At 34.1% G+C, this 16,776-nt stretch overlaps 1 protein-coding gene across 5 annotated transcripts in view; it reads right to left on the minus strand.

Moving 5' to 3' along the window:
- Positions 1 to 16,776, minus strand: part of XRCC4 (X-ray repair cross complementing 4) — a 258,352-nt gene that overhangs the window by 228,416 nt on the left and 13,160 nt on the right. For 4 of the 5 annotated variants that reach the window (XM_039241051.1, XM_039241050.1, XM_039241049.1 and 1 more), the window contains exons 2-3: positions 15,506 to 15,654; positions 8,240 to 8,415 (exon numbers count right to left, since the gene is read on the minus strand). In XM_039241051.1, the coding sequence (XP_039096982.1) occupies positions 8,240 to 8,415; positions 15,506 to 15,644 (315 nt within the window). In that variant the 5' untranslated portion in view covers positions 15,645 to 15,654. The remainder of the gene's footprint in view (positions 1 to 8,239; positions 8,416 to 15,505; positions 15,655 to 16,776) is intronic. The other variant, XM_039241054.1, reaches the window with a different exon arrangement.

Here is a 16,776-nt window from a genome sequence, read left to right on the forward strand (position 1 = left end):
AAAACAAAAAAACACTGGAACTAAATTACGAACTTCCAAATAATCCATGAGTGAAAATTGAAATTAAAAGGGAAATTAGTAAATTTCTTTTTATTTAAACTGACAAAAAAATGACATACCAAAATTTGTGAAATACATTTAAAGCAGCGCTTGGTAGGAAATTTAGATCCTGAAACGCCTATATTAGTAAGAAGAAAGGTTTCAAGTCAATGGCGTAGGCTTCTGTTTCAGAACGCCTAATAAAAGATTTACAAGACCTACACTTTGAAACTACAAATAATGGCCAAGCGATTAAGGAATACTAAATCAATATTTCTCAACTTTGGCACTAATGATGTTTCAGACCAGTTACTTCTTTGTTGTGGAAGTCTATTCCTGTGCATTGTAGGATGTTTAGCAGCATCCCTGTCTTCTACCCACCTGATGCCAGTAGCTACTGCTAACTGTGGCAACCAAAAATGTCTCCAGATATTGCCAAATGTCCCTGGTAGAGCAAAATCTCCCCCAGTTGAAAACCACAGACCTAAATAAATGGAGAGATAGATCTGTTCACAAGACAAAAGACTCAATATTGTTAAGATGTCAGTTCTGCATATTTAAAGTATTCCCAATCAAGATTTCAGTAAACTTATTTGTAGAAACTGACATATTGATTCTACACCTCATAAGAAAATTTAACATATATACGAATTATCCAAAACAACTACGAAAAAGAACAAAGTTGAAGGACTTATATTATCTGATTAGAAGATATATTATAAACCTAACTATTCTAAACAGTTTGGGGATTGCACAGAGATACGTCAATAGATCAGTGAAGCAGACCAGAATCCAGATAGTGTCATATATAAAGTGGTTCTCAAACAAAGTAAAAGAAAATTCAGTGGAGAATTCAACAAATGATGCTGTAACAACTGAATAAACATATGCAAAAAATGAGCTTCAATCCATACCCTGCACTGTAAATAAAAATTAACTCAAAATGTGTCACAGACTCTAAATGTAAAACCTAAAACTATAAAACTCATACATGAGAGCTCAGGAGAAAACCTATGATCTGAAGGTAGGTAAATATTAGACACCATATCAAAACCATGACCCATAAAAGAAAGAAATTCAACTTCCTTAAAATTAAGAATGTCTCCTCCTCTCCCATAAACAAGAATAAAGTATTCCCAAATCATGAATCTGTTAAGGAACTAGAATGTAGAACACATAGAGAACTCTTTAAAACTAAGTAAAACAAAAAACCCAATAGAAAAATAAGATCAGAATAAATAGGTCACTAAAAAAATTATACTGATGGCAAATATCATTAGACATTAAGGGAATGCAAATGAAATACAATGAAACACTATCACAAAACCAACAGAATATCTAAAATTAAAAATACGAACTGGAATGTTTCATATATTGTTGGTGGGAATACAAAATAGTACAGCCAGTATGAAAAACCATTCATTGGTTTCTTAAAATAGTAAATATTCACCTGCCATTTAACTCAACTATTCTTTTTTTAAATTTTTAAGTCTATTTATTGAGAGATAGAGAGATAGCACTATCTATTTCAAAAGTCTATTTAAGAGAGAGAGAGAGATAGCACAAGTGAGGGAGGGGCAGAGAGAGGAAGAAAGAGAGAATCCCAAGCCCCACGTGGGGCTTGAACTCAATACCCATGAGATTATGACCTGAGCCAAAAACAACACTCAGATGGTTAATTGACAGAACCACCCAGGCACCCCTTAAGTCAACCATTCTGCTCCCAAGTATTACCCAAGAAAAATGAAACATATTTCCACACAAAATCATTACACAAATATTCATGGAGCCTCATTTCTTATAGTCCAAAACTAGATATCACCCAAATGTCTATCAAGCATTGAATATATAAATTGGGGTATACTCATAAAATGCAACTCAGTGGTAATAAAAAAAAAAAAAAGGAAGAAAGAAAGAGAAATGAACGATTCACACAATAACCTGGAAGAATCTCAAAATAATTATGCTGAGTGAAAGAAGTCAGACCAAAGCGGGGGGGGAGGGGGGCAGGAGGGGGACTACCTACTGTAAGATTATATTTATATGAAATTCTAGAAAAAAGTATAATAATCTATAGTGACAGAAAGTGGCTGTATGGGGACTGAGTGGAGAGACAGGCAGGAGCGGAAGGTGAGAATTGTGAAGGTAAACAAAACAATCTGCTGGGGAATGAGGATATCATTACCTTGACTGTATTCAAAGTTTGTTAAAATTTATCAAACTGTGTACTTTCTATATGTACATTATATAACAATAAAGCTCAAAAGTCAAAATAAATGAGTTGCTGATACACAACACACCATGGAGAATCTCAGAAACACTATGTAAAGTTACATATAAGAGTTCAATGTATGGTTGCATTTATATGAAATTCTAAAACAGCCAAAGCTAATCAGTAATGACAAAGAACAGTTTAGAGGTTGCCTGGGGCCTGGAGGGTAGGCAGGGATTGAGAAGAGGGAGGGTCATTGGGGACTGACTGAAAAGAGGCATGAAGGAATGTCTGGAGTGATGAAAAATGTACATTTAATACAAAGTACACTTTATCATATGTACATTACACCCTAACTAAATTAAAAAAAAAAAAAAAGTTTCCGATTTTTAAGACAGAAGCCTATGGGCACCTGGGTGGCTCCGTTGGTTGAGCATCAGACTTCGGCTCAGGTCATGATCTCAGGGCTTGTGGATTCAAGCCCATTGTTGGGCTCTGCACTGACGGTTCAGAGCCTGGAGCCTGCTTTGGATTCTATGACTTTCTCTCTCTCTGTCCCTTCCCAGCTCGTGCTCTGTCTCTGTCTCTCTCAAAAATAAATATTTTTTAAAAATTTGTTTTAATCAAAAAAAGAGGCCTAGATTCTATCCTACCTCAATACTTCTGCTTTCCTTAGGAACTAGTTTAGGCTTTCAGGACCTGTTTCCTCACATATAAACAGTGACAGGGTGAAGTGAATAGGAAATTAACTGACAAGTAAGAAGCAAATATTAATAAACACACTCAAAAAACTCTTTCTCAAGTGTAGTTTTTCCATGTTATAGTCTATTTCTGTCTTTAAGTTGTTTCTTTCATGAACAATCCTAAAACTAAAAAATAATGACTTTGAGATGAAGGCAAGAAAATGCAAAAGTTCTCAAAGATAAAACAGTATAACTGAAAATTAATAATTTTCTTAAAGTGGGGCGCCTGGGTGGCTTAGTTGGTTAGGCGTCCGACTTTCGCTTAGGTCATGATCTCGCGGTTCGTGGGTTCGAGCCCCGCGTCGGGCTCTGTGCTGACTGCCAGCTCAGAGCCTGGAGCCTGTTTCAGTCTGTGACTCCCTCTCTCTCTGACCCTACCCTGCTCACGCTGTCTCTCTCTCTCTCTCCTAGAAATAAATAAAAAAATTAAAAAAAAAATAATAATTTTCTTAAAGTAAAAACTCCATGGTCTCTTCTATGGCATAACTAGAGAGTACATACTTTGAACAGGATTTCTGTACCACCTAGATTACTGATTTAGTTCCCACATTCTGAAGAGGTAGGAAAATTATGAAGTGTTTAATATAAAAATGGAAGATGTGTACAAATATTTCTATCACAGAAATAAAGAATACTATTATTTTTTTCAGGCATTCAAACAACACATTTGCAACCCATACTCTCACAAATCTGAAAGCCATTACCATTTTTTGACAAACTCTTTGGCAGAGAATCATAATAAATGCTCAAATTTTGATATTTCATCTGGAAATATCCATTTGAATCCAAAGTCCCCTAGTCACAGGAACACAAGACAATTATACAGGATTTTGGACTGGTGTTTTTACAAACAACTTTTGCTGCATTTATTTTACCTATTTTTTAATATATCTGAGAATGAAAATTAAATAGCTATAGGGAAGTTATGTGAGCTTAGAATGTATTTTTTACTTAAAAAGTTACAATATACAGCAAGATACAAATTGGCCTGTACCTTACTAGATGTTGCAACATTTTCTGAACTCAAACATGATTGAAACAATTATTTATAATGAAAATACTACAGAAAAAAAACCCTGTAACAATAAAAGGGAAACCTTCTAAATGACATTTCAATCTCTAATAAATGTTAACATGTAGAAATTGATAGTTGCCCCTCTATATCCACCTTCCCCTTTTTACACAGTAAAGGAAATTTCTGGGCATAAAACACAGCTGATGATCACAGTTCAGATTTCCTTGTGGCGAGGTGAAGCTTTGTGACATAGTCCTGGACAATGGGATGTAAGCAAAAGTAATATATGCAACTTTAGGTCATGGCCTTAAAGAAAACGCACATGCTCTTCATTTTCTCCTTAATACAGTCCTATTGTGGAAAAGGTGAATGAAACAGTAAACCGAGAGCAGCTTCCTTGGACCACAAGATAAAAACTGTTCAAAATGGCAAGGTGGGGCATGCTCAGGAGGCTCAGTCTGTAGCGCAGTGAGTCCAGAGTCTCTGCCTCTCACCAACTCACTCATGGTCTTGCTCTCTCTCTCTCTCTCTCAAAAATAAACAAAAAATAAAAATGTCAAGGCAACGATTTTAAAAAGCCTGGGCCTCCAACATCATAAAGCCATGATATTAACCCAGGACTTCCTATTTATATTTTTAAATGAAAGAAAAACAAACCTCCATGGTACTTAAATTGTCAAATTTTCAGGCTAAACTGTATCCCAGCTTCTGACAGTGGGGGCAGGGGAGACAAAGGAAAAGGAAATAAAAAATAAACTTTACTATAATTCTAAGAGAGACCTGTAGCCAATTCTTGTGTGTTTGTTGTGTGTATGTGTGTGTGTGTGTGTGTGTGTGTGTTTGTGTATATTAAATTTAATTGTGCTTCAAACCTCATGACTTTCCTTCATTAGGGCTATTTTTAGAGCTATAAAACTGTAATATGTTAGATGACCTGTAATTAACCCAAGAAATCACTTTAAACCTTTACAGATGAGAAAACAAAGGTATGAGCAAATAATGAGCCCAAGGTTATTCTTATCAAAAATTATTAGGTCTTTTTTTGTGGCTCATAAACAATTATTTTTCTGAAGAAAAAGAACAAGTTATGAAGCCAAAAAAGGAAAACATTATTAACTAAGATGTACTGTTTGCATGACAAAGAATATACTGCAAAATCAGGAATTGCATTTGGCAAAAAAAAAACAAAAAACAATGACACAGGTAAATGAAAAAATCTCTCCTGAATGGGGGGCTACTAGTTATAATGAAGAGATGGGTTCTAAATACTTGCACTAAAGTATGTTTTCAACTAGAATAATCTACTGCCAACAGAAAAATATTGGTGATAGGGCAGGAAGGGTCCTAGAGATCTGTCCTAGAGATCTGTACTGTGTGGAAAAGATAATGTATAGCTGGTCATTCAACATTTATTCCAATGGGGATTAAGTTAAAATAAAACAGCTATGCTATCTTTAAAGAAAAACTAACTAGAGTATAAATAAAATTTTGGGTGTTATGAGCCCAAAAGCAATCTCATGAAAATTATGTATGCACACTCCCTCCAAAAAATGTATACAACATACACATTACACATTTTTAAATATTTCATTGGTTTGGATTGACAATTATTTCACTGTGATAAAACATAAGATAATATTTCCAAAAACTCAGATTTTGTTTAACACAAAACCAGTCATTACTTCCTTTAAAAAAATTTCTTTTATGGTAGTTCTGCACCCAACGTGGGGCTTGAACTCACGACACTGAGATGAAGAGTCTCACGTTCTACCAATTGAGACAGTCGGGTGCCTCTAACAAATTTTTTTTAAAACCATATTTTATATGAATTTCAAATATGTCTTAAATGACTGAATACTCAAAATGTTCAAATTATCCAGTGATCTCCAGCACAGAATTAAAAACATAAAACGTCTTGAACTGATACAACAAATGCCTAAAAACCCCAACGCTGAGGGGTATAAAACTGGTAGTAATTGTACTTAAAACTCATGGGATATACTTTGCATTGGGAGAGTAACCTTATGTCAACAAATGACCGGATTCACTACAACCCTCTGAACTGAATCTATGTTCATTCTTTTCTTGTAAGTATAAGAGGTCATTTTTGGCCACAATCAGATGTCCATCAAGCAAAGGTTTACAAATTCCTTTTAAATTTTTAGGTCATCCAAAGCACTATAGCCTTAAAAAGTATTCAGCCATGTGTCCAATTCTCTGAGTATTTTTGCCAGCAGGTGACTTTATTAGATACTGTCACTCTGAAATTCAATTTCAGAATTATATCCTAAAGCAGTGGAAGATTCCCATGGCAGTTTGGCCAAATAAACTTGCAATTTTCATCTGCATCCAGAAGGCTGACCACAGCACCGCAAAATCAAAGTTATACTTTACTCGAATATCTGAAAATGTCTCTCAAGTAACCCAAGTCATGAATAAACTTGTCAAAGTCTTCAGAGCACACCATTTCTTTTTCTCATAAGCAAATTAATAGATGAGAAATAAGGAGGCAGTTATCTAAACTACAGTGTAGTGCTCTAAGACATATCCTTTAGGGAACCCAAACACTTCTGCATTACTGGGAATCTCTTATTCCGTTTCCGTTTCTTAAGAAAACCTGTTGAAAAGGTAGTGTTTCAAGGTTTTCTCTCTCTCAGTAAAGTTGATTATGTTCAAGGTGGTAAGCAAGATACCTTTTAGGATAACTGTCACAGTTTTTAAATGCTGATTCATGCCAAGCCAATTGTAAAAGACATAAGTCATGAATCCTTGAAGTCCTTTCTTCATAAAAAGCAGCAAAATCAGATGTACTGCCAAGCATGGTAAGTACTCCATCTAAGTTGAAGCAAACCGCCCAATGTCAAAGATACCAAAAGCCTTTCAGGCCTCCAACAGGTACCTCACAATCTTGGAATTTGTTATGCATCAGTGTACATAAAACAGATAAAAACCAGAAACTAGCTACATGAAATAATGTCAGTCACTACACATTAATGCGTGTTTAATGGGAAATAGCATTACTCCCAATTTGATGATAATCTACTTCAAAGTATAAGAAATGGTCCACAGCTCTATAGTACATAATATCCTTCGATTGTGCTTCAGCCATAGGAAAGAACACTTTGTGATAAATAATGAAATTTCAGCAGTCCGTCAGACTTTATTTTACCTATTTTAGATTATCATGTTAAGGACCTCAGTATATTGAAAGGCACATAAATTGGATAAGTAGAAAAAGTGTGTATCTTCTAAACAGAAATAATTACTGAAGCCAGTCTCTCTGTGTTATTCTCTATAAGTTAACATACATTTCAAAATAATGATTCCATCTGTTGCTTTACATGTTTCTTTAATTGGTGAAATCCCTTTAATCATTCTGAATGAAACAGTCATTTTAAAGGAATTTTTTTTTAACTCAATTTAGTTACAGCACAAATTGCCAATAACTGTCTCTAAACATAATGGGCTAAAAATTCACCTCCCTTTCTTCTACTATAGACCTCATTTCAGAATGCTAAACCACTGGTAAAAGGCAAATAATTCAATCTCTAATTATCTCATAAAGTTGGGTAAAATATATAAACAGTACATTTTGATACAGGGTTGATACACAAACCACCTACTTTGATCTGAATTGGTATAGGAACTGAAGAGGACAAGTAGCAGATATTTGTCTGTAAACTATGCAAGCCTTGAAAAGCTTGGGTTGAAATTTATTCCTATTTTAGTATTTCTAAGCATGATATATAAATAAAATACCTTAATTCCTAAGGATATGTCTTACTACACCTAACTGTTTCAATCTAGAATTTCAAACACATTCTAATAAAGTTGAGATTAAGTTATCATTATTAAATATCCAATAGTAAATATATGTTCTTTCTTAAAATCAGTATTTCCCCAAACATATCACAATAAACCTTGCCTCAACAGTCCAAAGCTTCTGATCCCACCTTTCACAACTGTTCATTCATGTAATTATCTCTATAATCCTTATTTTTAAAGCATTAGCAACTAAATACATTTCTTAATAATTATTTTTCACAATTCATTAATATGAAGCATTTAAGGACTCTAATGTTGAAAGAAGCATTCTTCCAACTTGGAAACCAAGTACTTTTCAAACTTTGATTTCCCAGGTATTCTGGGAATAAGCTAGTTACTTAGATAACTCCTCAATAAATGCTCTGACATTTTACCACTTACAATATTAAGGAAAGTTTTACTTACTGAAACATCTTTCAGGTTTTTCTCAAAGGAGAAATGACAAGATTCTTTAGAAAAATCAAACTGGTACACATCAGTTGGTCCTCCTCCTGATGCCAATGCTTTCCTCAGTTCGTCAACATATTTCTCTTTTTCCATGGCCATGTCATCAGCTTCTTGAGAAATTTCTGATTCGGAAACTATGGGGGACATAAGTAAAAAGATTTGAAATAAAAAATAAAATCCTAAACATGAGAACATATTTGATTACCTGTTGCTACTAATTTATCACTTACATAACAAAAACTTAAATGAAAGACAAAACCAATCCCCATACCACACATTTTTAAGTAAAATTATACTTTTAGCTGAGCGAACAATTTTTATATGTTTTTACTACTTATTTTTGAGAGAGAGAGAGAGAGTGATCAGGGGAGGGGCAGAGAGAGAGAGGCATAGAGAATCTGAAGCAGGCTCTGTGCTGACACTGACAGCAGAAAGCCTGATGCGGGGCTCGAACTCATGAAACATGAGACCATAACCTGGGTTGAAGTCAGACGCTTTACTGACTGAGCCACCAGGTGCCCCAAACTACCAATTTTTAAGAAACATGTTAATTTAGCCTCAAGTCTCATCTGAAAAATATTAGATTCCTTGCATTTTATTCTGTCCTCAAAAGAAATACATGCATTGTAAATTACTAGAAAAAACTACCATCTTGTATACCTGCTCTTAGGTCAAAGTCAGATAAATTATTTCTTATAATGATTAATAATCTAAGTATTTTATAACATCTTCCTTGTCTCAATTATTAAAGAGATTAAATAGTTTATAGCCTATATTTCACTCACATGGGCTGACTCAAATTAAAATAAAAATGGAGTTCATTCTCATCTCATTATGTGCCAACAATAAAGAAGGTAGATGAGGCAGGTACTGAGGAAGGAAAGAGAAGTGAATTAATATTTATTGAGTGTCACCTGTGTGACATTCATTGTATTATAGATCCGGCTTCCAATTCTGTTACCTAGGTATATTGAAAGCTGATGCTCTACTCATCTATAGAATTTTTTTTTCAACAATAATATTCTCAATTCTAGATATTCTCTTTCTTTTCCGTAATATTCTGTTCTTACCACACCCTTCCTTTAAATACCTGAAGGCTTTAAACATATTTAAGATTTCTTCCAGATCAGTCTCTATGCAGAGTGTCTGGAATATTAGTTACATTTCTATTATCTGCTGACACATTCTCATTCTGGTTTTTCCCTTTCACACTTTGTAATGTTTGAACAAGGCTCTCCTCTAGCCAGAGTATCATCTGCCCTGGGAAACAGAGGTGGCCTTAAATGAAGGTTGCTAATCTACCTCTCTTGGAGTCTCTACAGGTCTTAACAGCTCTGGACCAGTTTTGAAAGTTAATTTCTTCACTTGGTTTTATCACTTGAAGAACAGAATTTCAAACTTAAATCCCCTAACCCTCATCCATACATAACAGACTCAGGGATCTGATTTTTATTTGTGGATTTTTTTAAAGTTTATTATTCATTTTGAGAGACAAAGGAGAGGGGCAGGGGAGAGAGAAAGAAAGAGAATCCTAAGCAAACACTGTGCTGCCAGTGTGGCCCCAACAGAGCTTGACCTCACAAAATCAAGAGTCGGATGTTAACTGACCACTCAGGTGCCTCTGATTTTTGTTCATACTTTTATCCATTCACAGCAATTAGTGACTAGTCTGATTCTCTGTTCCATCTTCAAACCAGAGTGTAGCTTTTTGTTTTTGTTCTGTTTTGCTTTTTTAAGATGAGTTCATTAACCGGGTAACTTTTCAGTTTGCTTTCTTTATACTGAGAACTGAGTTCCAGTTCTTTAAGAGACCAGCACTCTTAACATTCTGCCCCATTCAGGTAGTGCAGTCACAGTCATTAATTTAGACATACATCCAGTTCAGATATTCCATAGAACTATGGTTAAGCTCTAGTTCCCATTAACCGCTTTGGTTTTTGGATACCTCGAAAGCTGCAATACGTCTTTTTGCTTTTCAAACTACAAGACTTAATCTAACATTTGTTTGGAATGTGTGTGTGGTTGGGTGGTTTCCTGTGTCAATTCAGACTACTATAACGATGAAAGACTCATGTGGTCCCATCCTTTTATATTCAAAGGTTACATTTATCCATTTTATTCCTTATTAAACTTAAAGGTAGACATTTTCATTTCTCAAATGATAAAATTGAGGCTCAGAGCAAGTAATGCTCTATGGGCACAGAGTAGAAAGTTTGTCAAACTGGGGTTCATACTTATGGTCTCTCTGCTTGTTTTGTTTTGTGGTGAGGCAGATATGAGACAACAGAAAAATGATTTCTTTCCATATTAAAAACAATACATTAGTATGATATACTACGGAAAACAATGGCATCTTTACTAAAGAGTCCCCAAAAATAGACCATGGATTTTTCATTCCTTTGGTCTGAATGCTATCAAGTGTCTGGAAGCCTCATGATAGGCAATGAAGAAAAGGATTTGAATTATCTCCACATATTTTTCATTATCCTTTTTTGGTAAATTCCAACACTGAAATATGAATGTTAACACAGACTTTAAAAAGAGGTAAGAATAAAAATATTTTACATTCTTTTTTATTAAAATATTTTATATTCTTTTATTTAATGTTTTTTATTTTTGGGAGCAAGAGAGTTGCGGAAAGGCAGAGAGCGAGGGAGACAGATGATCCGAAGCAGGCTCTGGGCTGACAGTAGAGATTCCCATGTGGGACCTGAACTAATAAATCATGAGATCATGACCTGAGCCGAAGTCAGACGCTTAACCAACTGAGCCACCCAGGTGTCAATATTTTATATTCTTTATGTGATTTTACAGCTTCTAAAATACTTTCGTATATTTTGTCTATCTCTGAAACAAAGGTGTATTTAAGATGATCATCACTATCAAATCTACTGACCTTCCAAATGCCCCATTAGGGCTTCTGAAAAAAAACAAAAACATAAAAACAAGACGACAAATGCTTTCTTTTAAGGAATAATTTCATATTTTATAGTTTGGAAGAGTTATAAACACCTAGGAAGAGAAAATATTTCACAGAGGAGTAGGGACTACATCTGTAGGAAACCATCTTTAATGCCACTACAGAAAAATTTATAAGAAAACACAAAAGAAAATAAGGTCAACTGAGGAAACATCCAGTAAAAAGCATTCTAAATTTCATTCAAATGAAAAGATATCTACCTGAAAATATTTCAGAGAATTTATTGATTAGATTCACTTGTTCAAAACAATGCTTAATCAGCATCTACTATGCCAGGTACCATACTATGCATCAGGACTGCAAATTTAACAGACAGAGAAAAATGCCAGCCTTATGCAGCCGAGATTCAAGTGCTAGCTAACATCTGAGGTATTCTCTTCTATATCCTCTTATGTTATGCCATATGTGAAATGCTGTGATGGTTATTATTACAGAATATGACATTTTTGAGAGGAAAAAACATATGAAAGGAAATTTCCTATTTACACTTCCCCCTTTAAAAACTGTGGGAAAAAATTAAGAAAAAATGTACTTGAACATTTCCATTATTGGTAAATGTGAAATTCTGACTGCCTATTTAAAACTTCAATCCTGGAAAAACTTGGTCACCAGTTTTGAATTTTGTGCTAAGAACATCTGGAAGAAGCACAGCTGTAAGCATTCAATGCTCCAAAACCTTTGGTGACCAAAAATAAAAGCCATGGAAATAATAAAATTCAGCAAGGATACAGCTGAACTGCATAATAATGGTATAAAAAGAGAGCAGGCCAACATGACCAAAAACCAAGGAATTGTTCTCAGACATGCAGGATCCAAGAAAGCATCACATTAATACTATTTGTGGGTCGATGAAGATGTAAATTAGAAAATTTTTCTCTTTTGGATTCTTATGTATAAGGCACTGAAGACTGTGCATATCCTAGTTTGTGTCAGTGCTTCAAAGACCACCTTATCATCCCATTAGGGATCTTGTTTTTTAATGTTTATTTATTTATTTTGAGAAAGAAAGAAAGAGAAAGCACATGCAAGCATGGGAGGGACAGAGAGAGAGAGAGGATCCCAAGCACGCTCTGTATTATGAGTGCAGAGTCCAAAGTGGGACTCTATCTCACAAACTGAGATCCTGACCTGAGCCAAAATCAAGAGGCAGATGCTAACCACTGAGCCACCAAGGCTCCCTCTATTAAGGATCTTTGATAGTATCACATCACGAACCCATTCTACTACATTTATTAAAAATCCTTTGTCCACTGAACCCTGTCACATAATCACCATAAAGGTCACTAAATATCAATGTTTAGGCCAAATATAAGTGGATATAATTATATGATAATAAATATGTTTAAATAAAGTTTAATTTATTTTTCAATGAACTTTAAACTATTCTAGAGATGGGTAATGTTTCTTCTCACTGACTGAAATTCTTATAGAGGTCACGTAATAGTCATCAATCATTAACCTACTTTGTGACTTAGCTCTGCGATATAACCCTCTATAATGCTGAAGTGATGACAGACCACATGATAATTAGACCTCAAAACATTCATTAGATAAAACATTACTAATGGAAAAGAAATCAGTGAATTCAGTGTGTGGGAGATTAAAAGGAACCCCACATCCTTTTAATCTCACTCAAATGAAAAGAAAAAAAAATTATCCAAATTGAAGGCTGCAGCAATCAAAAAGTTGTACAAAAAAACAGGATGAGGTATAGGAAGGAAATCCATTTTCATGTTTCAATTATGTAATTGTTTCAATGTTCTTAATCATGTTATTGTCGATCTATAAAGTGGCAAACCAAATCATATTTATGTAATAAGCCTTAAGTAAACATGAAAACAATATTATTTGCCTTGATATTTTGTCCCTGAAATTTACACAAGAAAACAAAAATGAATAATGAAAGATATACATTTGTGAGATTAAAACCTTAATATCTTTGAAAATAAAATGACCATATATGGTACATTACAAAATGTTCTGTTTGAAAGCCTGTTTAGCAAGGAAGCCAAAATATTAACGATCCACCAAAGGATACAGAAGTTACATATCACATTTTTCTCACACTATTCATTAGCTTAAAAACAAATTGCAAAATATACATTTACAATCAATACCAACAATAAATAAATATACAACTGGAGTTTTCATTAAAAAATATGCTAGCTCTAAAATAAATGGTTCTCTTTCTTTTCTTTCCTAGCAAGTTTTATATATTTGATTTTATATCTTTTCATTCTCTCTTTCAAAGAATATCTATTGAGCATGTATGTCCTAGGCACTAGTTTAGATATTTCTAAAGAATGATTGATGAATCATATGCATTCCTTGCTCCTAATGAATCTACACTAGTGAAACAATACTCATAATAATAATATTAAGAGCAACTGCCAGCGCATTCTGTTTGACATGGCAAATTGTTCCATAAATGTGAATTCAGCTTAAATTTCTGGTTAAATCAAGATTTAAGAATCAGAGTACTTTTTTATTCCCAATACTTAAGGATAAAAAAAATTAAAACAACATATTATTGCTCTTTGCTTTGGTGAATGAGATTTACTAACTAGATTTGAATTCAATAGTTTCTTTCGGTAATTAAGGCTCCTAAAGCATCTTAAGGTCATGTGTCTAATCATAACTTATTATACGGAATAAGCCATTTGTAAACTGTGAATATCTATGTTATAAATACATTATTCACTATTCCTTACATACAAGCAACCACTTCACCTAGGACCTGCCTCCTGGACTGTGCAGTTGAAACTACTCTTCTCTCTAGATAACTGGCATTAACCTACTGCCATGATCTTCAACCCTATGCACCTCCTTTTCAAAACAGATTTACTGTCACCTGGGTACACTTTCACCAGCATACAAACAAATAATCTGACAAGTTCTTCTCAGTCCTAAATGGCAACAACTTATTTCTCTTATACAGAAATTAAAACGACGGCACCTGGGTGCCTCAGCCCATTAAGTATCTGACTCCTGATTTCAGCTCAAGTCATGAGCTCAGGGTCATAAGATCAAGCCCCACATCAGGCTAAATGCTAAGCTTAGGATTCTCTCTCTCTCTTCCTCTGTCCCTCTCCCCTGCTCGCTCTCTTAAAAAAAAGAAAAAAAAAAAAAAAGGAAATATTCAGCTTATATAGATACCATAACAAGTACTGCAAACATTATCCTTGAAAATTCTTTATTTTAATAATACTTACATCAGCATTCCTTGCTCTGTAAAAAAAGAAGAATTAAAAAAAACAAAACAAAAAACTCTGCAAGTATAAATTCAGTTTGACTGCACTGTGTAACAGAATTTTTACCATTCAAGAAAGAAAACTTTAGCACATAATTTTAAAAATGATATAATAATCACAATAAGTTTTACAGAAATATTTTAAAATTGATAGAAGATATAAATGGTATATAAATCAACATGACAAAATTATTTTACCTAAAACATGGCTTACAATATAACTCTAGAAATAACTGTTGTATAACTACATAAACAGTTTTTCCTATCTTTCAATACAATATTTTAATAGAGTATAAATCTTTACTATATGAGCAAAACATAATTCTATTTTCTTTTTAGACTTGTCATGTTCCATAAATAATTAACTGCAGGGGCATCACACTTTTTAAAAGATCATTGCCAGAGATACATTAAAGTCTGTTTCATGAAAAAATAGTCAAAACACCACATACGGTTTGAACCTTGGTTTGCAAAATTTTACGCTATGGACTCTGTTTTGTTTTTGTTACATATGTAATGCATGTACACTAGAAAATAATTCAAACAATTTAAATGTGTGAAATAAAAAGCAAATCACCACCACCCCACTCCTCCAAGCCAACACATCCCTTGGCCCAGCCAACCCACCTTCCTATGCCTCGCAGTACTTCCCTGGGGTCCTGAAAATACATACACATGAAAAGTACTATTTATGTTTTGTATAAAAACATCATTTAAAAACCATGACCAACTCTAAGTATTAAGATTGAACTAGTAACCAGAATTTGCTGGGTTACATGCTTATTTCTCTATCCTTCTATTAATGTTAATTATAGAAAATGGCATTAAATCTTGCAAAACTATGTGTAAATTAGACAATAATAAAAAGTAAAAGCAATCATGCTCATTTTACCCAGTACCTACTAAAGACACACTTTAATATGAAGAATCACTGAGAACTAAAAACAGCACATAACTGAGGTTTCACCTTTAAAAATTTTGCTTTGAATATTACCTGTCCCAGTCCATGCTGACTGACCATCAGTAAGTGTAATAAGAAAACCAGATCCTAATGTTCTCTCCCAAGTAATTTGTAGAAAATGAATTATATCAGGTTCAGAAGCAAAACAAATTCTGCTTACTTTCCTTTCCATTTCTGGTCACCTGTTACAAAAGAAATTAATATTTTTATAAGAAACTTTGGCTATAAAATACTAATTTTTTTTAATTTTCTTAATGTTTATTTTTGAGAGACAGACCTTGAGTGGGGGTTGGAGCAGACAGAGAGGGAGACACAGAATCTGAAGCAGGCTCCAGGCTTCGAATTGTCAGCACAGACCCCAACATGTGGCTCAACCTCATAAACCATAGCTCATTCCCTGAGCCAAAGTCAGAAGTTTCACTGACAGAGCCATCCAGGTGCCCCAAATAAGAATGTTTCCTATACTGGTCAATCAGCTACACAAAGCACCAAGGAAATCTTAAAACAAAACACTATATAATAGTTAACCAACCATCAAACAGTAAATCATAGTTCTACTCAATATTGATTTATAATTTTTACAGATAAACAAAACAGAGGTCTATAAGTGGCAAATGAGTTGCTCAAATTGTGTGCTGAAAAATTACTATACCCAGCAACATGAAAACTAAAGACTTTTCTTCCTAATCCCACTTTTATTTCTAATGATTAGAGGTTCTTTTTCTATGAATTCAAAAACCATTTTTCTGCTAATTAATCTAGAATCTTGCCCAAACTGACCTCAAACTTACCAAGCTGTGGTATGACACATAATTTGATTCAAATCAAATAACTACATTTGTTCTAATACTGGACTATCCTTTGACTATGTGTGTGCTTTATTAGGGGATGATTAAGAGGTGCCTGGGTGGCTCAGTCAGTTAAGCATCTGACTTCAGTTCAGGTCATGATCTTACAGTTAGTGAGTTCGAGCCCCACTTTGGGCTCTGTGCTGACAGCTCAGAATCCAGGGCCTGCTTCAGATTCTGTGTCTCCCTCTTCCCCTCCCGAACTCACACTCTCTCATTCTCTCAAGAATAAACATTTAAAGAAAAGAGAGATGCTTAAGCTGTAAAAACCAACATCCAAAACAAAAAATACCCTAAAAATTACAAATACACATAGAAAAAAACATTACAAAAAGAAAAACATTACAAAAGTAAAAATGAGGAACAAAGCACAAATTTTCAAAGATGAAAAACTAGAGAGAATTTTTCTTTAATCACAAAATAGGAATCTCTTGCTAGATGATCCTTAATAAGCTA

This window comes from Hyaena hyaena, unplaced genomic scaffold (assembly GCF_003009895.1).
Source record: "Hyaena hyaena isolate Hyena2069 unplaced genomic scaffold, ASM300989v1 scaffold_188, whole genome shotgun sequence".
NCBI classification, from domain to species: Eukaryota; Metazoa; Chordata; class Mammalia; order Carnivora; family Hyaenidae; genus Hyaena; species Hyaena hyaena.